Source organism: Zea mays, chromosome 2 (genome assembly GCF_902167145.1).
Source record: "Zea mays cultivar B73 chromosome 2, Zm-B73-REFERENCE-NAM-5.0, whole genome shotgun sequence".
NCBI classification, from domain to species: Eukaryota; Viridiplantae; Streptophyta; class Magnoliopsida; order Poales; family Poaceae; genus Zea; species Zea mays.
Genome location: NC_050097.1, coordinates 233,445,943 through 233,471,956, shown reverse-complemented (window position 1 = coordinate 233,471,956; position 26,014 = coordinate 233,445,943). Strand labels below are relative to the sequence as shown.

The 26,014-nt window shown below is 49.5% G+C and overlaps 1 protein-coding gene across 7 annotated transcripts in view; it reads right to left on the bottom strand.

Moving 5' to 3' along the window:
- Positions 1-26,014, bottom strand: part of LOC103648097 (uncharacterized) — a 63,121-nt gene that overhangs the window by 24,243 nt on the left and 12,864 nt on the right. For 5 of the 7 annotated variants that reach the window (XM_008672603.3, XM_008672605.3, XM_035965548.1 and 2 more), the window contains 4 exons: positions 23,825-24,195; positions 23,159-23,235; positions 22,846-22,999; positions 21,952-22,132 (listed from right to left, as the gene is read on the bottom strand). In XM_008672603.3, coding sequence (XP_008670825.1) covers positions 21,952-22,132; positions 22,846-22,999; positions 23,159-23,235; positions 23,825-24,195 — 783 coding nt within the window. The remainder of the gene's footprint in view (positions 1-21,951; positions 22,133-22,845; positions 23,000-23,158; positions 23,236-23,824; positions 24,196-26,014) is intronic. The other 2 variants (XM_035965550.1, XM_008672602.3) reach the window with 1 other exon arrangement.

Sequence of the window (26,014 nt, the reverse complement as noted above, 5' to 3'; positions counted from 1 at the left end):
GTTTACATCCTCAACCGCTCGCCCACCAAGGCTCTCAACGGGATGACACCGTACGAGGCTTGGCATGGGCGCAAGCCGGCGGTCTCTCACCTACGGGTCTTCGGTTGTCTCGCGTTCACCAAGGAGCTTGGCCACATCAGCAAGCTCGACGATAGGAGCACCCCGTGGGTGTTCATTGGCTAGCGGAGGGCTCGAAGGCCTACCGCATCCTTGACCCAAGAACACAGCGTGTGCGCACGGCGCGCGACGTAGTGTTCGACGAAGGGCGAGGATGGGCGTGGGACAAGGCGGTGGACAACGACACGACTCCGACGTACGACTTCACCATCGAGTACGTCCACTTTGAGGGAGCTGGGGGAGTAGGCAACTCTTCTCCGAGCAGGTCTACCCCAGCCCCTAAGTCTCCACCGACTCCAGCGCCAAACTCTCCAGCTCCTGCTACAACGAGCTCTTCACCACCACGCACTCCAGCCATGACTCCGGCTACAACGAGCTCCTCGCCACCACGTACTCCAGCACCGACGGTACCCTCTCCGGGAACGTCCTCTCCGACACCAGCTCGTGTCGAGCACGACCCAGTGGAGCTCGTGGCCCCTCTGTCCCGCGACGAGGAGCGCGTCGACGCGTGCTACGACGGCGAGCCCGTTGCGGTATCGACGGGTGGAGGGCCTTCTCATCGACCCGTCGGTGCCAGGCCCTGCATCTCGCATTCTGGCAGGAGAGTTGCATCTTGCATGCGACGATGGTGAGCCTCGGTCTTTCGCGGAGGCCGAGAAACATGCGGCTTGGCGTGCCGCGATGCAGTCGGAGATGGACGCGGTTGAGACGAACCGCACCTGGGAGCTCGCTGATCTCCCTCATGGTCATCGCGCGATCACCCTTAAGTGGGTGTTCAAACTGAAGAGGGATGAAGCTGGCGCCATCGTCAAGCATAAGGCTCGCTTGGTGGCACGTGGTTTCTTGCAGCAGGAGGGGATCGACTTCGACGATGCCTTCGCCCCGGTAGCACGGATGGAATCCGTGCGACTCCTCCTCGCGCTGGCAGCCCTGGAGGGCTGGCATGTTCATCACATGGATGTCAAGTCGGTGTTTCTTAACGGCGACTTAAAGGAGGAGGTCTATGTACACCAGCCGCCAGGTTTTGCGATCCCTGGCAAGGAGGGCAAGGTGTTGCGCCTGCGCAAGGCCCTCTACGGCTTGCGACAGGCACCAAGGGCGTGGAATGCCAAGCTGGATTCCACGCTCAAGAGGATGGGCTTCATGCTAAGCCCGCACGAGGCGGCCATCTATCGGCGGGGCAATGGAGGAAGTGCCCTGCTGGTGGGTGTCTACGTCGACGACTTGGTGATCACCGGCGCCAAGAATGCAGAGGTGGCAGCGTTCAAGGAAGAGATGAAGGCCACCTTCCAAATGAGTGACCTGGGGCATCTCTCCTTCTACCTGGGGATTGAGGTGCACCAGGGAGACTCCGGGATCACACTTCGCCAGACTGCCTACGCCAAGCGCATTGTTGAGCTGGCTGGGCTCACCGACTGCAACCCAGCTCTCACTCCAATGGAGGAGAGGCTGAAGCTGAGTCGCGACAGCACGACGGAGGAGGTGGACGCTACACAGTACCGGCGTCTTGTGGGGAGCCTTCGCTACCTCGTCCACACACGGCCTGACTTGGCATACTCCGTCGGCTACGTTAGTCGGTTTCTGCAGCGACCGACGACGGAGCATGAGCAGGCTGTGAAGAGGATCATCCGCTATGTTGCGGGGACTCTCGACCAGGTCTCTACTACCCGAGGTGCCCTGGGGGGCACACCTTGTCGGGTACAGCGACAGCGACCACGCCGGCGACATCGACACTAGCAAGAGCACAAGCGGGATCCTCTTCTTCCTCGGCAAGTGCCTCATTAGCTGGCAGTCAGTCAAGCAGCAGGTGGTGGCCATGTCCAGCTGCGAGGTCGAGTACATAGCGGCGTCCACTGCTTCGACTCAGGCACTCTGGCTGGCTCGACTGCTCGGTGATCTCCTCGGGAGAGACACTGGAGCGGTGGAACTCAGGGTGGACAGCCAGTCCGCTCTGGCATTGGCCAAGAACCCCGTGTTCCATGAACGAGCAAGCACATCCGGCTGAGATACCACTTCATCCGAGACTGCTTGGCAAAAGGGAGCATCAAGGCGCGCTACATCAACACCAAGGATCAGCTTGCAGACCTGCTCACCAAGCCCCTTGGGAAGATCAAGTTTGTTGAGCTTTGCTCCAGGTCCGGGATGGCCCAACTTTCTCACAAGACGACGCCCAAGACTTAGGGGGAGAATGATGGAATAAGTCTTGAGCATCTAGAGGACAGTCTGCTTTTGACTGTCCTCTGTAGTCCTTTAGCATCTAGAGGACAGCTTGACTGTCCTCTGTAGTCTCTTTAGCATCTAGAGGACAGCAGTCACTTTTTGACTGTCCTCTGTAGTCGCTTTAGCATCTAGAGGACAACAGTCGCTTTTGACTGTCCTCTGTAGTCTCTTTAGCATCTAGAGGACAATTCGGTTGTGTAGTGTGTGTGAGAAGGTGTGGTAGTGCAGCCCCTAGGGCTATAAATATGTGTCCCCAACCCCTCTAAGGGTATGGCATTGTGTAGTGTTTGAAGAAATAAAACAGAAAATTGCCCCAACTCATAGTGTCATCCTCTTGATGAGAGTTAGAGTCCCTCTACTTACAGAGGAGGTGGGTGGCGGTGTGCAGGGCCTCTTCCCAGTAGCTGGCATGGAGAGACGCCTGTAAGAGAAGGCAGCAGATCATGTTGGTGGTGGTGTGAATCATGCGTTTTGCCCGACCGTTCTGGGTGGAGGTGTAGGGGCACGAGAGACGCAACTGAACGCCACTGGTGAGGAAGAATGACCGAGAGGCGTGGTTGTCGAACTCGCAGCCGTTGTCACACTGCAATGCACGGACTGGGCGACGGAATTGGGTGGAGACCCAGGCGAAGAAGTGGGTGAGGGTGGTAAAAGTGTCGGACTTCAACCGTAGAGGGAAAGTCCAGAGGAAATGTGAAAAATCGTCCAAAATCACCAAATAGTATTTATAGCCAGAAAGACTGAGTACAAGTGAGGTCCAGAGATCACAATGAACCAGGTCAAAAGCCTACTCAGCCCTAGAAGGAGATGTAGTAAAAGGGAGACGAGTGTGTCGGCCAAGCTGACAAGTATGACAGAGGCCCTCAAAATGTCCCCTATTACAAGAAGAATCTAAGCTGCTGGAAATCTTGGTCATGACGTCAGGTCCTGGATGGCCGAGACGACGATGCCAAGTGGTGGAAGTGGTGGTGGAGACCAGGACGGGAGGTGGAGACGCGTCGGTGGAAGAGGGTCCGAGCGTGTAGAGGGGTCCGACGCTGTCACATCGGGCAAGAGGGGTCCTGGTGGCCAGATCCTTCACAGAAAAACCAGAGGGGTCAAATTCAATGGAACAAGAGTTGTCAATGGTGAACCGACGGACGAAAGCAGACTGTGAGTTATATGTGGGGCTACGAGAACGTCGTTGAGATACAATGGTCTAGGGAGCACCGAGGCACCTACTGAGATGACCGGCAGTGTGGATCCGTTTCCAACGACAATTGAGGTAGGGTGTGTGGAAGGAGATGGGTGTGAGTGAGATAGCATGCCTGTGTTGGGGGTGGTGTGGTAGGATGCACCGGAGTCGATGACCCAGTCAGAAGATGGTGGAGCCAACGCCATGGTGTTGTAGGCGGCGGCGAGAGAGGCTGGGTCCCAGCCTCCAGCGAACGGGGGACAGGATGTCGTGGTGGGGGTCCCCGTAGGCGGGAGCGGAGGCAGGGCCGTAGTCGTCGGTGGCACACCATACGGCGGCATGCTGTAGGCAGGCAGCGGAGGTGTGCCGTAGATTGGCGTCGTCAAGAGAGCTGGCGCCGGCGCAGGAGGACGGGAGGCACTGGGGGCCGGACCAGGCCACATGGAGATGGTGTCGGTCCAGGGGTTGTAGAACGACGGCCAGCTCTGGCCACCACCCCGGCCAATGGAACCGCCACGGGTGGAGTTGCCGCCCCCGCGTCCGCCCTTGCGGGGGCGACGGTTACCATCAGCGGTGGAAGCCTGACGAGGAGCCGCGACAGGGCCACGGATGAGGCGTTGGGCAGTGGCCATCTATGTTGTCAGAGTGGCACCCATGGCACGCTCTTGCTCCAAAGCGCGAGACGCGGCGCGCCCACGCGCCTGTGAGGCAGCGAGGGCAGCCTGGATGGTGGCGATGGCGGCGACCAGCGCGTAGTCTGTGGACGGCGCGACAACGCGTGGCGGGTCCCAAGTAGTGTCGACACTGGGCAGGCGAGGAGCGGTGAAGCTGAGGGGAGGCTGCCTAGAGAAGCCAGTCAGAGAGAGTCCCGGGGGCCGCAGGGGCACCGAGGTCACCCATGGAGGCGGGGTAGCCGGGGAGTCCCAGTTTGTCGTAAAGGCTGCTGGGGAGGAGTCCAACCACGAGAGTGTTGGGCGTGGTGGCGCTGGATACGATGTGGTCGGCGGTGTGGGCGCCGGTGGTAGCAGCGACGGCGTCAAGGGGCGCGACCACGGTGGTGGCGGGAGTGGCTGCCCATAGGGCAGCAGAGGTGACGGCGTCGTGACGATCCATGGGCGCTGTTGGTGGCGCGGATCGTGGCCGGGCGCGGAGGACGGCGACGGCGCGAATCGTGGCCGGGCACGGAGGACGGCGACGGCGCGAATCGTGGCCAGGCGCGGAGGACGACGGCGGCGCAGGGCAGGGTCGGGCGCGACTGACGACGACGACCGGTGGTGCGGACCCAGGCCAGGCGTGGTGGACGATGGCGTGGGGCAGGGAGGCTTGGGCGCGGCCGGGACCAGAGGGCGTGGCCGAGAGGGAGGGACGACGGCGCGGGTGGGGGTGGGAGGAGGCCGACAGGGCTGCCGGCAGCTGGGAAGGAGAGGGAGGGTGGCCGGCGGCGCCTAGGGAGAGCAGCCGGCGGCGACTGGGTGGGGAGGGAGAAACAAACTAGGCTCTATACCATATAGGAAACCCTGACCATAGTATAGGGTGCTGCTGTATATTAATAGACTTGGTGTTGGGCCTAGCCCATTACAGAGGGGCGAGAGTGTAAATGTATAGGGAAAACCCCAAACCCTAATACAATTCTAACAGAATCCACTGCCTCCTCTGCCCCCACCGGCGCCCTAGGGAGTATTCATGTGACAATCAGCGTTGCTCCCTATGTAATGATAAATGTCCACTCTTATGTTTCGGTTTTCCTCGAACTAAATATCCCACTTCCATGATTGGACGCCTTTCTTCAAGTCCATGATGGGAAAATTTGGCGTTCTCGGCCACATCGACGGAACTATATGTGGAAGTGTATAAGTGGATTGCATACCTTCTCCGAACAACTTAAGCTTTTGAGCTGAATTGGTTAGTACGTCTACTCTAACATGGTATCAGAGCCAGAGATCTCGAGTTCAAATCTTGATAGAGATCTCATTTATACCTCTGCCCTCTTTATTTCCATGTTTGCGCCTTTCTCTCTGGATGCACGTGAGTGGGGGTGTTGAAGTGTAACATGGTATCAAAACCAGAGGTCTCGAGTTTGAATCCTAACAGAGGCTTCATTTGTGCCTACGCTGCCCAGCCGGCCAACGTTGCTGCCCAGTCGACCGGCCCTGCACCAGTTGCAGCTCTGAGCAGGAGCTCTAGGTTTGGTATCGTCTACCCATGATGGTCGTCGCTACCTCCCGTTGATCAACGATTCAATGGCAAGGTTTACAAAGCCATCCGTCTTCGCCCTCTTCGCCTGCTACGGACGGGGTGGGACTGTCCACTGCCACCATACCGACCAACACCTTTGGTCAGCCTCTTCGTGATACTGTGTGCCAGCCTCTGCTACCCACACGGTTCATGCATCTCTGCCCTCTCGGAGGGTCGCATCTAGAGTGTTGCAATCGCCTATGCCACCTGACCACAGCCCATGCAGGGCACCACGCCACCACCTCTCCTCTAGCTGGTGCTGACTTGGTAACAGACTAGCATTGTGCAACAAGGGTCTCTCTGCCATGTCGACATCTCCACTTCCTAGTAACTATCATAGCTGATTGGTTGACCCCAATTGGTGTGCTACTGCAGCGGACAAATATCGGGTGTTCATCGACAATAGCACTTGGCGCCTCGTACCTCGATACCCTGGCGCCAACATTGTAGTGAGCAAGTGGATATACAAGCACAAGTTCCACTCTAATGGTGCGCTTGCCCGCCATAAGGCTCGATCAGTTGTTCGAGGATTTTCTTAGTAGCCAAAGCCCAAGGGTAATCAAGGAATTGAGCCCTTTTTAGCAATCCCCTGCAACTGCTCACTGATTCTGCTCCACCATTCCATCATTTTAGCTTCTCCCACCATAGGAGCAAAGGCAGACAAGTTGACCTGTCCCAGCAGCTGAAACAAAAAACTCCTAGCAAAAACACACCCCACCAAAATGTGATCTATGGTTTCTTGATCTTGGTCACAAAGGACACATTTGTTAGGATGGCTTAGGCCTCTCTTCTGCAGACGATCTGTTGTCCAGCATCTTCCAAGATCAGCAAGCCATAAAAAGAATTTACACTTGGGAGGGGACCAAGTTTTCCAAATTAATTCCCAATACTTAGCCATGGTCGACCCTATGAAGAGGCCATCATAAGCTGCTTTAGCTGAATAAATTCCATCAGTAGCGAACCTGAAAATATGCTTGTCCTCCCTGTCTGGATGAAGCTGGATACTTTGAAGTTCATCCCAGAGATCAAGGAGGTCAGCAAAGACACCTACTGTCAAGGCCCCTTTAATATCAGTTAACCATTTTCTGTTTGTCAAGGCCTCAAGCACAGTTCTGATGTTCCTAATCCTTTTTGGCACAGCTGCAAGCAGTCGAGGAGCAATGTCTTCAATACTCTTTCCGTGGACCCAACGATCTTGCCAAAATAAGGTTGAAGACCCATTCCCAATGTCAGTGAGCAGGGCAGTGTAGAAAAAGGCCTTTATTTTGTTGGATATCTGCATAGGCCGTGAGGATCAAGGCTTATCCAGATCCGTTTTGCTCAGCCACAGCCATCTCATTCTTAAGGCCCATCCTAGTTCTTTAAGACTAGAGATCCCGAGTCCGCCAATTTCAAGAGGTCTACAAACTCTTCCCCAAGCCACTAAACAGTGTCCTCCTCTAACCTCTTTCCTTCCACGCCAGAGAAATCCTTTTCTGATCTTGTCGATAGCTTTGAGCGAGCATGTGGGTATGTCGACTGCCATGACTAGATATATAAGCATGCCGGTCATCACATACTGAACCTGCACTCTTCGCCTGCCCTTGTCATGAGATCCGCTTTCCACCCACAAAGTTGATCAGCCACTTTGTCAATAATAGGCTGCACCTGATTTTTGGACAGCTTTTTTAAAGACAAAGCAAACCAAGGTATTTGCAGGGGAAAGACGAGAGTTCGCATGGAAGCCAATCATGGAGGGTCACCAGCTCTTCCTGACCACATCGAATTGGATAAACACTGCTTTTCTGAATATTAGTTTTTAATCCCGAAGCTTCTCCAAACAAATTTAGAATACCTAGAACAGTATGGACTTCATTCTCCCTTGGGTGGAAAAAAAAGAACCGTGTCATCAGCATACAGCGAAATCCTGTGGTGTAGTGGTTGAGAGGAGAGAGGTTGTAGCTGCCCCTCCTCATCAGCTTTAGCCACAATGCATTCAAGGATGTCCATCACTAAAATAAAAAGCATAGGGGAGAGGGGATCCCCTTGCCGCAGCCCTCTCTTGTGGTGAATGATGCCCCCCGAAACTCCATTGAGTAGAACCTGTGTGGAGGAAGTTGCTAGAAGTCCACTTAAGATATCCCTCCAGATCTGCCCAAAACCCAAATGATGGAGGACTTCAAGCAGAAAAGGCCAAGAGACGGAATCGAAGGCTTTAGTGATGTCAAGCTTCAAAAGTACCCTTGGTTTGCCTTGTTGGTGAAGCAATCTAGTAGTCTGTTGGACCAACATGAAGTTGTCTTGGATGAAACGACCTTTAATAAAGGCGCTCTGCCTTAGAGAAACTAGATCATGCAGTCGTTGGGACAATCTGTTGGCCATCAACTTGGTGACAAGTTTAGCAATGCTGTGTACCAAACTGATAGGTCGAAAATCTTTTACCTCCTAAGCCCCCTCCTTCTTAGGGATAAGAGTAACAAATGCAGTGTTAAGTCTTCCAAACTGCCCAAATTTTCTGCACCAAATTGCAGCAATAACAGCCATCACATCCCTTTTAATAATTGGCCAACAAACTTTATAAAATCTACATGTGTACCCATCTGGTCCTGGAGCCTTATCTGAAGGTAGTTGCATTATGGATTCCAGAACCTCATTTTCATCAATCTGCGCATCTAAATCAGACAGGTCATGAGAAGGTAGACCCAGGTATTCCAAATCAACAGTCAAGGATCTGTTCGCCTTGCAGCCCAAAAGCTTGAAGTAAGGGTGTGTTTGGTTTGGCTTTTGGCTTTGGCTTTTGCCCCCTAAAAGCCAAAAGCCAAACCAAAGGGCTGGATCCAGAAAGCAGCTTTTTCTAAAAGCTGACTTTCTCGCAGTGCAAAACTGAAAGCACCCTTGGACCTGCTTTTAGTGGCTTTCGGATGGAACTGTGAAAACATATATTGAAGAACTTTTAACGGCTTTTAGTGGTTTCCACCAAACGGTTTTTAGCTTTTTAACAGCTCACAGCCCACAACAGCTTTTTCCACAGCTCACAGCAGCTTTTTTTACAGCCACAGCCCAACCAAACAGATCCTAAAACTCATCTACCGCTCTGGCCTTCTCATCGTGGTCAGTGAATGTGTCCACCCCTGACACAATCTTGGCAACAAAGTTCTTCCTTTGCCTGTGCCTAGCATGCATATGAAAAAGTTTGGAATTGGCATCGCCCTCCTTTATCCAACTAATTCTAGACCGTAGGCGGGCAATAGTGCGTTTGAGGGAGGCAAGGGCTAAAGAGTGCTTTTAACACCTCTCAAGAGCCATATCTCCAGAGGTGACAAGAGTCGAGAGTCTTGGGCGATCTCCAACTGATGAAGAATTTCTCTAGCAAGGGCCAACTGGGAGGTCACATGGCCTACCTTTTTAGCGCTCCATCCCTGCAGAGCCTTGGCAGTTGATTTCAATTTCAATTCGAATGTCAGGAAAGGGCAGCTTCTTTCCCTAACCGAAGTCCAAGCTTCCAAAACTGCATCTTGAAACCCTTCCAATTTTGGCCAGAAGGATTCAAAATGAAACCGACGCTTGCCAGAGCACTTACTATTAAGCCCAAGAATCAGTGGGCAGTGATCTGAGTCCTCTGATGCAGCACTTTGAAGGAGATGGTTAGGGAACAGTGCTTCCCAATCAGTAGTGCAGAGAACTCTATCCAGTCTGACCAATGTTGGTGAAGTTTGATGATTAGACCACGTATATTTGCGGCCAATAAGGGGAGTATCAATCAGACCAACATCATTTATAAATTTCCTGAGCGACCCATCATAGATCTATTTATATTATCATTATTCTTGTCTTCAGCCTTGTAGATGAGATTAAAGTCTCCCACAATAACCCAAGGCTCAGAGCAGATGCTTCTGATATGCCTTAAGTCTTGGAGAAAAAAGGATATTTTCATTATTACTTTGGGGTCCATAGACACATGTCAACCACCAAGACTGCCCATTAATTCTCTGAAATTGCAAGGAGATACTATAGGAATCCACTCTGTTAAGCCATGTCACCTTTATATGCTTTTTCCAGGAAATCAGAATTCCCCCACTAGCTCCATCGGATGGCAGCATTATATACTGATTGAAATTTGTTCCCAAAATAGCCAGCAACTTTCCTTTGTTGATTTCCTACATTTTTGTTTCCTGAAGACAGATAACATCTGCACCACAAGCATCAATACATGTTCTAACAGAACTTTGTCTAGATGCAGAATTGAGACCCCTTACATTCCAGCTCAAGATTTTTTTTGGATCCATTACAAACCACTTACATCAGCGATCCCTAAACAGCAATTCAACAGGCACTAATGCCAACGCTAATACTGCCCAACTTGAGATCATCTGGCACCACCCATCCAAAAAAGGACGCCAGCGCTTCAATGTGTGAAAGAGGAAGTTCAGTGGAGAAAACTTTCAGATAGTCTTCTTTGGCTTGCTGGGTAATTGCCCCAGGGTCCCCAATTACTTTCAAGGCCTGCATGACCTTCTTTGTGGTTCTTGAACTTGAACATAAATCCATCTTGTCAAATTCAACTCCCACGCCAGCAATTCGACGGCTGCGGCGTGGGATAATTTTTGCGACCTGGGCATTTTTCAACGTCAAAAAAGGGGGGGGTCCTCTGGTGTTGCAAGGAGGCCTGAAATCTTTTTGGAAAGCTTGTCAAGGAATTGTTTGTTCATAGGCTGTGTACTGCTTGTTTGAGTCTCCTGCAGAGCTGACTGACTATCATCAGTAATAACAGCCGGGCTGACTTCTCTCACCGTGGGCACTGCATTTTCATCAGTATCAATCCCCCTCATCACAGATGCGTTTGGCCCACTCCGTTCTTCATTCATGTTTCCAGACTTGTCCCTTCTGTTGATCCTTTTTCGTGAGTATACCACCGGCTTCTTGGATGATTGAAGGCCCCTAATTGGCAGCATCGAGAGGTCACCTTTTGAGATCAAGGGTGGCGGGGCGCGATGCTTCCCCTCCCGTCTCCTCGGCTCCCGCCCCCTCCACTCGTTCGAATTCCCTCTCTGGCCGACGCCCCTGCCGCTTCCTCTACCAGCCTCGCGCCGGCTCTTATTCCAAGGCCGGCGGCCACCTCACCTTCTTCCCCGGCGTCGGCCGTCGCTCCCTTATCTCCCTGTTCCGGTCCGGGTGGGCGTACGAAGGCCCAGCGCTGGTGTGACGAGGGCGGACGTTCTCCGGCGGGTGCTCTGGTGCACGGTGCGGCTCGGCGTTCTTTCAAGGAGGTGTTGCTGGCTTCTCCCTCCCCTGGTGGCGCCGCCGGCGGTTGGATACTGGTGGAATGTCGCCGGGCTCGGCGGGGTGCTGCCGGTTTGTCGAAGCTCTCGCCGAGGCCTGTCCCGGTCGACCTGCGCGGCAAGTGTTTTAACTGCTTTTCTTCTTCCCATCGTGCTGCTGCGTGCCGGAGCTCGGTTCGCTGCTTCTCCTGTCGGCGGCCTGGTCACCGGGTGCTTTCGTGCCCCTCCCGGCGGTCGTCCCTGTCCCTCCCTCGCCCTGTTCGGGTGTGGCGTCCGGTCGTCAAGGCTGCTGCTCCTCTTCCTGGACGTGCTCAGGAGTGGCGTCCGGTCTCGTGGGTTTCCTCTTCGGCGGTGACCCCTACTGGTGCTATGGAGACGAGCCTTCCTGGTGGTCTGAAGAAGCGCACTCGTCGAGGTCAGAGGAAGGGTGCTGGAGGCATGCATGTGGATTCCGGTCTGGTGGCGTCCGGGTCTTTGCCTGTGGCGCCTGCTCGCCTGGTGAGGTTCCTTCGGCGCTCCAGGGAGGTTGATCAGGCCGAGGCTGACCTTCGTCGGGTGCTGGTTGTCAATGTCCTTGGCCCGGGGAGTTCTGATTGCGCCGCGGTGGTGTTGGAGAAGCTCGCTTCAAGGGTTTCTCTTGAAGCTGACGCACTCCACATCAAGCGTGCTGCGTCGAACTCATTTTTCGTGTTCTTCCCCTCGGAGGACCTGGCTTCGCGGGCACTGCTTGGTGGACAATCCCTTTTCGTTCCCCCTGTCCGGCTGCATCTCAGGCGTTGGTCTCGACAGGCTTCGGCCTCTGGCGGGGGCAGTTTGCCAATTTTTATGGACATCGAACTGGAAGGGGTTCCTGCTCACCTCTGGGGGGTTGAAACTGCTGTGCTTCTATTGGATGGCCTGTGCATGGTTCGGGGTCTTCATCCAGATTCAGTGGGCAGTGTGGATTTGTCTGTTCTCAGGATCAGAGCGTGGTGTTTTTCTCCGGATGGTTTGCCAGCGGTTTTGGAGCTTCATGTCCAGGAACCTACCGTTGTTGCGGAAGACGGAACCATTGTCCCTCGCACTTTGGTTTATCCCATTTCGGTGAAGGCTATTCCTCCTGGCGATTCCCCGGAAGTGAGCATGTCTGAGTTTTTGCCTCCAGTTGTCGATGACGAGGATGATTCGGATCAGTCCCAGCAGAGGCGGAGGCCTTTTGGACATCATTCGGTTTCTTCGGCCCGTTCCTCGGTGCTTTCGAGGCTTGGGCCGCGGGTCTCTTCTTCGGCGGCTGCTGGATCGGTTGATGTCGCAACACTTCAGATGGTGTCGGCTGTTGAGTTGGCTGTGACTGGGTCTGCTGAACCAGCGAATGATGTTTTTCTCTCAAGTGCTTCGGTTGATGAGTTGATAGTGCCTGGGTCTGCTGTACCAGTGGATGAGTTGGCAGTGCCAGGGTCTGTTGTACCAGTGGATGCTGTTTTTCTCCCAAGTACGGTTGAGTTGGCAGCGCCTGGGTCTGCTGAACCAGTTGATGCTGCAGCTCTCCCAAATGTCTTGGATGCTTCGGTTGTAGAGTCGCTGGCGCCTGGGTCTGCTGTACCAGTTGATGCCGTAACTCTCCCGAGTGATCTGGCTGCTGCTGTTGATTCCAATTTTTGCCCTACAGTTTTGGGGGGTGCTGATGTCAACATTGCGGATCCCTTTGGTCCTTCCCTAAATCTGCATGGGAGGGCTGGGCCTTTGCTGAATTGCTGGTTGAGTGCCAAGCCGCCATGTTTCAAGGTCTACTCCAGAAGGCAGAAGACATTGACGGTTGAAAATTTGGTGCTGTCACCCCAATTGCAGGATTTCAGAAATGATATTATTTTGCCAACGGCTCAGCTGTTGCCTAATCCTCCTCTCAGCGTTAAGCGCAGAAAGTTGTTGCCGAGCAATTTCAGGCCTCGGCGTAGCAGAAGGGTTGCAAAGTTTCCCCCTGAGTTGGGGTCTGAATCTGCTGCTAAAGTTTGCAGACTTTTGGGTTTCTGTGATGATCAGGAAAATATTTCTTTCCAAGATGCCAGGAAGTATGCTAGGTTGTTTGATGCTGCCCTGTCCAGTGATCATGTTGCTGCTCTGGCGGCCCTGTTTGGCTGGGAGGTGCCCCCTGGGGTGCAGGCCTGAGCTGGTTCTGTCCCCGTGTTGGTAGATGGCTTTAGTTTCTCCATGGAGCCTGGATGTTTTTTGGTTTGGAATGTTAGGGGCCTCAACAGTCGTGCTAAGAGAGACTCTGAAAAGTCGTTGGTTGTAAGCCTCAGACCTGCTGTTGTATGTCTTCAAGAAACCAAAATGGTCTCCATCTCAGACTTCAACATTCTTTCTATTCTTGGGTCCGGATTCAGTAATTTTGTTTTTAGTCCTGCCCATGGGTCCAGAGGAGGTATTTTAGTTGCTTGGCGTGATGGTTCCTTTGTTTCAGCAGCCTCAATAATCAAGGACAATTCTGTTTCGGTTCAGTTGCAAGGTGATGATGGTCTTCAGTGGTGGTTCACGGGGGCGTATGGGCCTCATCAAGACAATTTGAAATCTGCCTTTCTTTAGGAATTAAGGGATATCAGGAATACATGTGTGGGGCCATGGATGGTGGCTGGTGATTTTAATCAAATTTACAAGTCAGAAGACAAGAATAATTCTAATATTAACAGGTCTCTTTTAGGCCATTTCAGAGGTCTTATTGGCTCCTTGGATCTGAAAGAGATACATTTGAATGGTAGAAGATTTACCTGGTCCAATCAGAGGATAGTTCCCACCCTTGTTAAGCTGGACCATGTTTTTTGCACTGCATGTTGGGAGGAGGCTTTCCCGGATTGTTTTCTCTATAGCAGTGCCTCTGGAGTCTCCGACCATTGTCCTCTGATCCTTAAGCTCAATGCGGATCTTAAAGGGAGGCGTAGGTTTCATTTTGAGAGCTTCTGGCCTAAGCTCCCGGGTTTTTTGGAAGAAGTTGCTGCTTCTTGGGATCAGTCGGTTCGTTCTTCTTGCCCTTTGGAGAGGGTGTCGATGAAGCTTAAAAGATTGGCACGAAGGTTACAGTCTTGGGGGCATAAGGCGGTTGGAAATGTCAATTCTCAGCTGGGGCTGGCTCGCGAGGTGCTGCACAGGTTGGAGGTGGCGCAGGACAGCAGGCTGCTGTCTACTGAAGAAGTATGGCTGCTGCAGAAATTGAAGCAGCACTGCCTTGTCCTTGCTTCTTTGGAAAGGACAGTTGCTCGTTTGCGTTCCCGGTTGCATTACTTGAGAGATGGAGATGCCAACACAAAATTTTTTCATTTACAGGCTCGCCTCCGCAAAAAGAGGAATTTTATTTCCTATTTGGAGTGTGAGGGAAGAACTGTCGCCAGTCATGAAGAAATACAGGAGGTCCTGGATGATTTTTTCTATAACCTTTTGGGTTCCAATGTTCAGAGACCGTTCTCTCTTAATCTGATTGCTTGTCACAGAGATGCTATTGATTTAAGCTCACTGGAAGCTCCTTTCTCAGAGAAGGAGGTTCGTGACACTATTGGTGTTCTCCCGTCTGATAAGGCTCCGGGTCCCGATGGGTTCACTGGAAAATTTTACAAATGTTGTTGGCATATTATAAAGTCAGATATGATTGCAGCCTTGAATTCCCTCCATCAAGGAAATGCTCACAAGTTGGGGATGCTGAATTCAGCTTATTTAGCTCTCCTCCCTAAGAGTGATGTTGCTTTGTCTGCAAGAGATTTTAGACCAATTAGCTTAATTCATAGTTTTGCTAAGTTGGTCACCAAAATGCTTGCTAATAGATTGGGCCCTTACCTTCAGGAATTGGTGGCATCTAATCAGAGTGCCTTTGTGAGAGGCAGATCAATCCATGGATCAATCCATGACAACTTCATGTTGGTGCAGCAATCAATTAAGTCTCTCCACAAGAAGAGAGTCTCTAGTTTGTTTTTGAAGTTGGATATATCCAAAGCATTTGATTGAGTCTCTTGGGCCTTCTTGTTTGAAGTGCTTTCACATCTTGGTTTTGGTCCTGTGTGGCGGAATATGATATCTAATATTTTGGTCTCTTCCTCTACGCAAGTACTTTTGAATGGGTCCCCTGGTATTCCTATTAGGCATCGGAGAGGGCTTCGCCAGGGTGATCCTCTCTCTCTGATGTTGTTCGTCTTGGTTATGGATGTTCTCAATAGTCTTTTTAATCTGGCTGAAAGAAGGGGGCTGCTGCATAGCTTGGAGGGTGCTAATATTCGGAGCAGACTGTCTGTTTATGCTGATGATGTGGTCCTTTTTGTTCAGCCGTTTGAGGAGGACTTTCAATGCGTCAAAACAATATTGGATTGCTTTGGTTCAGCCACGGGATTGGTCTCTAATTTGCAGAAAAGTTTCGTTATTCCAATCAGGTGTAATGATCAGGCGGTGCAGATGGGCTGCAATATTCTTCAGTGCACTTCATCCACTTTTCCGTGCACTTATTTGGGGCTGCCAATTTCAGACACGAAGCTCAGAAAATCTGATCTCATGGTTTGGGTTGACAAAGTTGCGGACCGACTTCCTAATTGGAAGGCTCGGTTGCTTAGTCTTGCTGGCAGGACAGCTATGGTGCGCTTTGTGCTTTCAGCCATCCCGGTCTATCTTCTCATTGCTATGAAAATCCCCAAGTGGGTGATCAATTCCATAGACAAGATTCGAAGAGGATTTATTTGGAGAGGAAGAAAGGAGGTAAATGGTGGTAGTTGCCTTGTTTCGTGGGACATTGTCACAAGGCCTTTATATCTCGGTGGGCTCGGGATTTCTAATCTGTTGTACCAAAGTTGGGCGCTGCAAGCTAAATGGTTATGGTTGCAAAAAACAGATCCTAGCAAACCATGGTCTGGTCTGGAATTTCCTATTCAGCAGCATGTCAAGAGCTTCTTTTCTTCCTCAATTGTTACCATGGTTGGCAATGGGTGTAATACTCTATTTTGGACAGATCGGTGGGTGGATGGGTCTCGTATCCAGGATTTTGCCCCTGCTGTGGTGGCTAATGTTGGAAAACGGGCCCTTTCTTCCAGGACAGTGGCCCATGCTCTTGAGAACTGGCAGTGGGTCAGCGACATTGTGACTCCTCTTAATTTGTCTGGGCTGCAGCAATATTTGAACCTTTGGGACACATTGAGGGGAGTGGTGCTGACTCAGGAGGCTGATAGACATGTGTGGATTCATTCTTCCTCTGGACAGTTCTCTTCTAAATCATGTTATAAGGCTTTTTTTCTTGGGTTCGATTACTTTTGAACCGTGGAAGAGGCTGTGGAAGACTTGGGCTCCACCCAAATGCAAATTTTTTATTTGGTTGGCAATAAGGAATAAATGTTGGACAGCGGATAGACTGCAGAAAAGAGGGTTAGATCATCCTGAGGTCTGTCCGTTGTGTGATCAAGAGCCGGAAAATATCCAACACCTCCTTTGCACTTGCGTTTTTTCGCGGCAGTTTTGGTATTACATTGTTTCTTCGTTGGGGATGGCTAATCTTTCTCCTGACTCTAATGAGTCCACTTTTGCTGACTGGTGGGCGAAAGTAAGTAAGCAAGTGCACCAGTGTTTACAAGTCGTCCGACTAATCGCGATTAATCGCGATTAGTCGGGCTAGTCGCCTGGAGATGGGCGATTAGGAGGACGACGCGATTAGGGTTTCTAGTCGTCCTAGTCGTCCGACTAGTCGTCGACCTGGGCGATTAGTCGTCTGGTCGAGCGCAGTCTAGTCGTTTTTGGTCGTTTCAGCTCTGGACTTTTGGTACTGGGCTTCCCTCTGGTTTTTGGCCCATCTACAGTAGCGCCCCTTCAGAAACCCCCCAGGCTCCCAGCCGCCAAGGCCTTCCAGCCGCCAGAACATTTCCTAGCCGCCAGAAAACCCTAATCCTCTCCTCTCCTCTGTCCTTGCCGACATCTCTCTCCTCTCCTCTGTCCTTGCCGGCGTCTCTGCTCCAGCGGTCAGGCCTCCAAGTGCTCCAGCCGTCCGGCGTCTGCCAGCTACTCAGCTAGTCAAGAATTGAAGATGAGCTCGTCATCTGAAGGTAGCACTTGCTCTCCCTTCTCTGATTATTTCCCAGCCTTCCCTTTCCCTTCTCTGATTATTTCCCAACCTTCCCTTTCCCTCTGTTACCTGATCTGCTCTAGGTAGCAGCCAGCAGGTAATATTACTTTCAGTTTAGACTTTGGATGGATTCAGTTTTACACTTTTACTGAATTACTGCTAGTCTGCTACTAATTATGCCTATATTATTGCAGAAATGCAGTGTTTATATAGTTAATATATAGTTATATACATATACATATGTCCTTAAATCCATAGGACGACTAACGGACGACCAAAGGTCGACCAGGACCGATTAGGTCGACTAATCGTCGCCCTAATCGCGATTAGTCGCCTGGTCGCCCCTCTCACTCGACCAGCTGGTCGCCCGACTTGTAAACATTGAAGTGCACAAATCCAAAAGAAGAGGCTTTAACAGTATCATCATCTTGGGGGCTTGGTGTTTATGGCTTCATCGTAATAAGGTGGTTTTTGATGGTGTCAGTCCTTCAATTATTGGCATAAAGGCAATTTTTTTGGATGAAGTTGAATTCTGGAGGCTTGCCGGTGCTAGGCATCTTGAGGCTTTGGTTCCTGGTGCTGGAATTTTTAGGTCAAGGGTTCTTTTGGGTGATTAGTGAAGAGCAGGTGTGTGTGGTCTGCTGGCACTTTTTGCTGTTCGTTCTCCTATTGCGTGCTGCTGTTTCCAGGCGCATTTATGGAGGCTGCAGTTTTGTGCGCAGCAGAAGTTGGTGGTTTTGTGTTTTGTGTTTTGCCTATTTTGGCATTGTACTTTGGTCCATTTTGGACTGATTTCTTCTCTTAATTTAATGATGTGCAGCTCTCCTGCGCGTTTAAGAAAAAAAATTGGCAGCATCCTTGGGTGTTCAACGTCAGTGGTGCAGTGAATGGGTGTTTGGTGTTTGCTTCTTAAACTGGATATCACTAAAGCTTTTGATTCGGTATCGTGGCCCTTTCTTATTGAAGTCATGAAGCAACTTGGTTTTGGACAAATTTGGAGAGATATAATTTGTGGTTTACTGGCCTCCTCTGCTACTCAAGTCTTGCTTAATGGTTTTCCTGGGAAGCATATTATACACAGAAGAGGGCTCAGGCAGGGATATCCCCTCTCCCCGATGTTATTTATTTTGGTGATGGACATTCTGAGCCGTCTCTTTTCTAGGGCTGAAGAAGTTGTAGGAAGGACTAAATTTCATAGGATCTCTTTGTATTCCGATGATGTTGTCCTCTTTCTTCACCCCTTTGCAGTGGATATTTCCATTACAATGAATCTCTTGGATTTATTTGGCAAAGCTTCAGGGCTCCATAATAATGAGCAGAAATCCAATGTGTTCCCGTTCTAGTGCTCCGAGGATGACCTGATGGTGGTTCAGAACTTGTTAACTTGTGAGAGGTCTAATTTCCCTTGCAGATATCTTGGAATCCCTCTCTCCCTTCGCAAATTGACCAAAGAACAGTTTCAGCCTTTCATCGATAGGTTTGCTAACCGCCTGCCAAGCTAGAAAGCAAACCTTATGACAAGGGCCGGGAGAAAAGTTATGGTGCAGCATGTGCTTACAGGCATGATTGTCTACTTAGCAATGGCCACTGATATTCCTCCTTGGGCTTTACATGCTATTGACAAGATCGGAAGGGGATTTCTATGGAGAGGTCGCAAAGATGCCAAGGGTGGACATTGTCTGATAGCCTGGGAAGGGTGTGTCGACCTCTACATTTAGGAGGACTTGGAATTTCTAGCTTAAAGGAGTTGTGTTGGGCCCTTCGCATGAGATGGCTTTGGTTGCTTAAATCTGATCCAGGACGTCCTTGGGCAAACCTCCCTATCCAAGTTCCAAGAAAGGCAAAGGCTTTCTTCGACATTGTTCTGATTTCAGAAGTGGGGAATGGAGCCCGCACTCTATTCTGGACAGACAAGTGGCTCTTGGGTCAGAGAGTAAGTGATCTGGCTCCTAGGTTGTTTGCAATTATACCATAAAGAATTGCAAACAATAGATATGTTCTAGAGGCTTTAACCAACAGAAAATGGATCTCTGACATCAAAGGGGCTCTTTCAGTTGGAGCCATAGTGGACTACTTGCAGCTATGGAATTTGCTATCAGAAGTGGTGCTACAGCCTGAAATAGAGGATAAACATATTTTCAGTTTAGCTAGAGACGGCAAATACTCGGCCAAAACAGCATATGAAGGTTTCTTTGCAGTTTCAACAGTTTTTTTCCATTATCCTTTGGTGTGGGAAACTTAGCCCCCCCCCCCCCCCCAAGTGTTGTTTCTTCCTTTGGCTAGTTGCTCACAAGAGATGTTGGACTGCGGACCGACTTGCTAAGAGAGGGATGGATCACCCGACAAGATGCCTCTGATGTGACTAGAAAGAAGAAACCCTGGACCATCTCCTTGTCTCTTGTGTGTTTGCAACAGAGTTTTGGTTTCATCTTTAGCCTTTTGGCTTGGAAAGCCTGGCTCCACAGCCAGGGATGCCTTCGTTCATGAACTGGTGGGAGCAGATCCCAGGAGTCACGGCTGGTTTACCTGGAAAAGGCCTCAACTCTTTAATTGCCTTGGGAGCCTAGACAATTTGGAAGCTTCGAAACAGATAAGTATTCGATGGATGGACTCCAAGTTTGGCCTTATCTCTTAGGTTAGTAGGGGAGGACAGATTGTTTTGGGAAATGGCAGGGGCTAAAGGGCTTTCCTACCTTGCTGCCCTCCTTCCCTAGATCTAACATCCTTTGAATGGTTGTGTGTGTCTGATGGATTGTTTCAGCTTTTTGTGTTTTTGGCCTCCGTAAGGAGACCTTTGTATTTGGGCTTCTCAAGCCTTTTTTTCCTATCTTCTTAATATAATGAGCCACAGTTCTCCTGGGTTTCGAGAGAAAAAAAAAAGTCGTTGTACAGCCGCAAGCAAGCACCTCACATATAGCACCAGGGGTTTGCTACCTACATTTGCAAGCATAGCTCTCTATAGCGTAGTCTGGCACGTGTCTATTTATAAAGATTGAGATGTTGTCTACCTACTACGCGACATCAACAATATTGTATTGTAGGTGTCCTCTCCTGCTCTACTATAGCGCATCATCGATTGGGTCAACTCTGAGGTCGCCATGACAAACTTTGGCGTTCTCCAACACTTCCTTGGCATCTCTATCATGCGCTGCTCCAACGACTTGCTCATGTCACAAAGATAGTACGCCGTCATTCTGCTCCAGTGGGTTGGCATGGCTGAGTGTCACCCCACGATGGCTCCAGATGACTTGGTTGAGTATTATCCCACGGCGACTCTAGTTGGCTATAAGTCCAAGTTGTCTACGACTGATGGTGACCCTATTGCTGACCCCTTATTGGAGTCTGGTTGGCGCTCTACAGTACCTCACACAATCACGCTGACATAGCCCAACCTCACCTACGCCGTTTAGCAAGTATGTCTCTTCGAACATGACTAACAAGAGCCCCACCTCGCACTGATCTAGCACATCCTATGCTAGGAGAAGGGCACCCTCGATGTCGGTCTTCACCTAGGCACTAGCGGTGTGTCATCCATCGCTGCCTACTCTGATGTCGACTAGACAGACTACCCAAACTCCCGGTGTTCTACCTTGAGCTTCTGCACCTTTCTCAGTGACACCTTGGTCTCCTGGTCTTCCAAGTGGCAGACTACAATGTCCTGTTTCAGTTGTGGAGTGTTGCTGGCTATGATAGTTGCTTTAGAAGCTTCATGTCCGGATTCCTTCTGCGACTATTGTCTACTGTCAATTCAGTCGATATGACTGCCAATCCAATTCATCATCGTCGCACGAAGCACATTGAGATCGACATCCACTTCGTCCGTGAGGTTGCTTTAAGGCAAGTTCAAGTGCTACATGTCGCATCTACACATCAGTTCACGAACATCATGACTAAGAGATTGCATCTACATTTGTTTAGTGACTTTTGGGCCGGTCTCTGCATCCAATTCCCTCCCCTTGTGACTGTGGATGAGTATTAGAGATATGTATAGTCTAGAGATATGTATGTAACTTATCTTATGCTCCAAATATCATGGCTATATATATGAAAGTCGCTCCTCCCTTAATGGTTGTGAAGTGTTTCCTAATGCTCTACACTCGTTGTTTACCCCCTAAACATGGTCCTCCATTTGGATACATAGCTAATAGTTTTGCATATGATCTGACAAGAAATTATCGCTACCGTTAGAGGAAGAGGATAATGCAACTACAAAAATGTCAAAATGGATCAAGGTTGGTTGACATAGAACCAAGTTTGACATTCATTCGACATCAATTTAAGTATGTAAAAAGTCCAATAGATAGGAAGCAACTAAGGGTGTGATTGGTTGGCTGCATGAGAACCAAACCAGGTCGGACGAATGCAGGTTCGTCGCGTTTGGATGCCTGGAGGAGCGAGTGGACCTGGTTCCGCAAATGCAAAAGGGGTCATCGCGCCTGGCTCCGCAAATGCAAAAAAAATCTTTGTTTCCGCAGAGCCAGGCTCACGTGGTGTGAGGCAGAGATGCGGAGCCCACGAGCAGCCAGCTGTGCAGGATTGATGAGATCGTGCAAGCAGACAACCAACACATGCTCTCTTCAGCATTATGGACTTTTTACCCTTTCCAAGGTCTAGGAGAAGTTGAAGTTGTTTTAGCAAACGTTTTTCTAGCTAGTGAAGCTGAAGTTAGAAAAAGTTGTTTCGACAGAAAAGCCACAACTAGAGTTGTTTTAACTGAAGCTAGAGCTCTACCAAACAGACCACGGATAGGTGATAATCAGGTATGCTTACATCATGGATTCATGATAAAAGAAGGAACAAAAGGTTATCCAATTCGAAACATATTAACTACACAGAACTTTTCCCTCAAAACATGTATTCAAAATGTTCCTTGAGAAATGGAAAGGTACCTGAAATCGATCGTGTTGCCAAAGGAGTGTGAACCATTTGGTTTGCTTCCATTATGCGGAAGGGAGTCAAGTAGACCAAAAAAGTTTGCAAAAGCTTCAGGACCATTGCACTGTCCCATTTCGCCATCTTCGGGACCAAGGTACAAGCAAAAGTGTTTGTCCTTGTATTTTTCCAGATTACCTTATAAAAATGAAGAGAACAACCAAAGTCATGAAAAAGATAAAGACATTATCAAACAAATCAATCATTACATCAGAATTCCACAGCCCTCTCTTGCACCAATTTCAGCAATTAACTGTTTCTAGAAGGTGCCCAATGGTGTTGGATGTCCCCCTAATTAAGGCAAGTATAATATGGTTAGTCTTCGAAGATGAATATTATAACAGTTAAGATTGGATGATATTTTTTCTCGAACTACGCAGGAGAACTGCGTGTCATTTCATTTAAGAAAGAAAGAGTCAAGTAAAATGGGGCATAAGAAGCCCATCCCGAACACAACACACTAGGGACTTCTCACAGGAGAAGGGACACGACCGGACCACCAAACCTAGGCGGCTGGGGCCTGCAACCTGCTAGAAAGCTCCTGGAGGTATGCAGAAGTACGGAAGGGGCTTAACATTCTTTTCATCATAGTGGCTTGGGAGATTTTGAAGTTCAGAAACTCGTGTGGTTTGAGGGCAGCAAGCCGAGTGTCAACCGGGTCCTCAAGTTAAGATTGGATCATTGGATGATATGGCATTCAAACAAGAAAGTTACAGATTCCAACATGCTACCTAACCCACCCCACCCCCATCACCACCACCACATATACACACACAAAAGAAAAAGGAACAACCGAAAGGATTTATTGATGAAAAGACCCATCCATGAGTATCTAAAAACAGACTACTAACCATCAGAATATAAGGCAGTCTCAGCTGGTATGTGGTTGAAGTCATGGACTTCTTCACGCTGGTATGCTTCCGGCACCCTAAATATATAGTCCATATCTTCATCCAGACTCTCGGATAAATAGAAACAACCAAGTTTCTTAGGTTTTGCTTCAACCTAATTACAGAGTATGCAAATGAACTCAAATAGCATCGTCCAACTCGTCACAAGAAACTTAAACAAGAAATTATATACTAAATGAAACAGATAATAACAACAAAGATGAACTCACATGGCATAAAATTGTATAATGCATTTGTATTGATGAGCGCTTACCAAGAACCTCTGGAACTTTATTGATGAGCGCTTGAAATACTCCATGTCAATGACAGCTGAACTATGTCCATGATCTGCTAGCCATTCGAAAATACACAAGTAAAAACCAATTATAAGGAGTTCATGGGCAATTGAAGTACTCCTTGCCAATAACAGATGAACAGATTCCATCAACTAGTCATAAAATAAAATACATGTAAGTAAAACTAAGGACAATGACTTCAGAAGAGAGCTTGGCCTCAACTTAAGGTGTACCATGTATAGTGACATAGTCGAATAGGTGGAGTAAGGAGCAAGGATTTGCAGATATGGAAAGAGCATAGAAAAACTAGGGCAGCATGGCAGCAACAGAAAAGTGAAGAGGGATACCAATACAGAATTATGATAAAAGGGGCATGAATGCTCTCCTGTGAGGATTTGACATGCATATAAAGATTGCTCCTATATTGTTAATAATAAGGATTGAATCAACTGGCTACAATGTAGACTTTGTTTAGAAAATACAATGCACAATATCAGCAAATTGTTTGGCCATTTGCAACTATTAAAAACCCAAATTATAAACAAATTCATTTACTACACAATTACATAATATGGAAACGCACAAACTTATGGAGTGCTTACAAATACAATTAACAAAATACAGTCAATGATCAGCAAGACTACCAGGCTTCAATCCATATGGAACATTCAACATTGGAGAAATAGATATCTTGAGATCTTCTTCGAACTGGGACGAATCTTTTAATGTAGTACCAGTGCTACCAGGTGATCCCAATGGAACAACCACAGCAGCCACATTGTCTGTTGTGCCTTTCTGTAAAGCAACATGAACTACGTAATCTGCCAAATTACGTTGTGTTATGGCAGAGGATCCAAAATCATGTTTAACACGAATTTTTGCATGCAGCATTAGGTCACAAACATCTTGCATAGTCATTTTCTCAAAGATCCCATCAGATGACGCAATAAGAAAACTGTCATTTTCTGACAGAATCTGCCAGCCTGTCAATTCAGGTGTTGATATTACACCGTATCTGCAAAATAATTATAAGGATCACTTCAGACTGTCCATGCTCCATGCAACTCTACCGAATGGAAAAATAGCATGTTATATCAACATTTCAAGAAACTCTATCTGAGCATGGGACTAGCACTCTGCCGCAGGGAAATTTATATCTGTTATCGATCAAAATCACATTATATAACGAGTAACCTACAGATGCTCCTCACTAGCTAGATATTTAAATATGTTCCATTTTGGCTATCTTGGAATTTAGAACTTCAGCTATTATCGAGTCTGAATCTCTAATGCATCCCCCATGCAGGTTGTCAGTGCCCGGGGAAGGGCATATCCCCAGCTGCTGCCAAGACGCACTCTTGGATCCTGACGCAAGAGACTGACTTCTGGGTCCCATAGTGAAAGGGCCGCTGCCCCAGGGCCGCTGCCCCAGGGCCCCATGGCCTGGGGACCACCCTTGGTCCCAGCAGGAAAAAGTCCCGACACTGAGTAGGTTTGAACAAGGGTATCCCCTAAGCTAAGACTTTAGGGTTTTCTGGGGGCCTGGTGTTTATGGCTGCATCGCAATAAGGCGGTATTTGATGGTGTCAACCCGTCATTAAGCACCATTCAGAGGCTTTTCTTGGATGAGGTGGAGTGCTGGTTTATGGCTGGTGCGAAGCAGCTCGAGAGTCTTGGGCTTCTGGCTGCATTTGCTAGGGGGGGCTAGGGCTTTTCCTAGTGCATGAGGCTGCACTGTTTTATTTTCTATTTATTTTTGCCTGTTATGGCATTGTACTTTGGTCCATTTCGGACCTTTCTCTCTTTCAATATAATGATGCGCAGTTCTCCTGCGTGTTCGAGAAAAAAAAAGACTTTAGGACCACATAATATGGTGTACAAGTATAAGCCCCATGGGCCCCTAGCGCCCCAAGGCACATGTTGGTATAAGCCTCGAGGCTCCTTGTATCCTGGGGCACCTGACAGTATAAGCTTCGGGGGCCTCTCATGTCCCGAGGCGCCTGACGGTTTAAGCCCCAGGGCCCCTCGCGCCCCGGGGCACATGCCGGTATAAACCCTCATGCCCTCTCACGTCCCGGGGCACCTGTCAGTATAAGCCCCCGAGGGCCCTTGTGTCTTGGGGCACCTGACAGTATAAGCCCTAGACCTCAACAATCCTCACGCCCTAGGACATCTGACGGTATAAGCCCTTGAGGCCCCTCGTATCCTAAGGCACCTGCCAGCCCCCAGGGTCCCTCGCACCCTAGGACACCTTCCGGTATAAGCCACTGGGGCCTCTCGTGTCCCGGGACACCTGTTGGTATAAGCCTCCAGGGTAGAGATGTCAATGGGGACCCGATACCCGCCAACCCGTGGGGAATTCCCCTATTAGGGTACGGGTATGGGACGAAAATTGTACTCATGGGTATGGATATGGGACAAAATCTTCACCCATTGGGTAAACGGGTATGGGTTTGGGAAGCAATAATCTGAACCCGATTACCCATGGGTATTTCATACGTGTACACCTGTTGTGTTTGTATGAATGAGTTGAGGCCGAGCCGGCCACCAAGCCCAGCACGACAGGGCACCAGGCCCTAGGTCCTAGTCCAACAAGGCAACTAGCAGACTAGTAAAAAACAAAACCCTAAAATAACCAGCCATATGCTACACCCTGCCCAGACGACGGTGACGACCATGGATTCTCAGGCGCCAACAAACTCAGATGGTGACCAAGGAAGGTGAGAAAACTCCATTTCTTCATTTCTTCTATCGATCACGAAGTACTTATGTCTTTTCTGATGGATGGATGAATGGAACATGGTTCATGGATGAGTGCTTGTCGATGTAGTGAT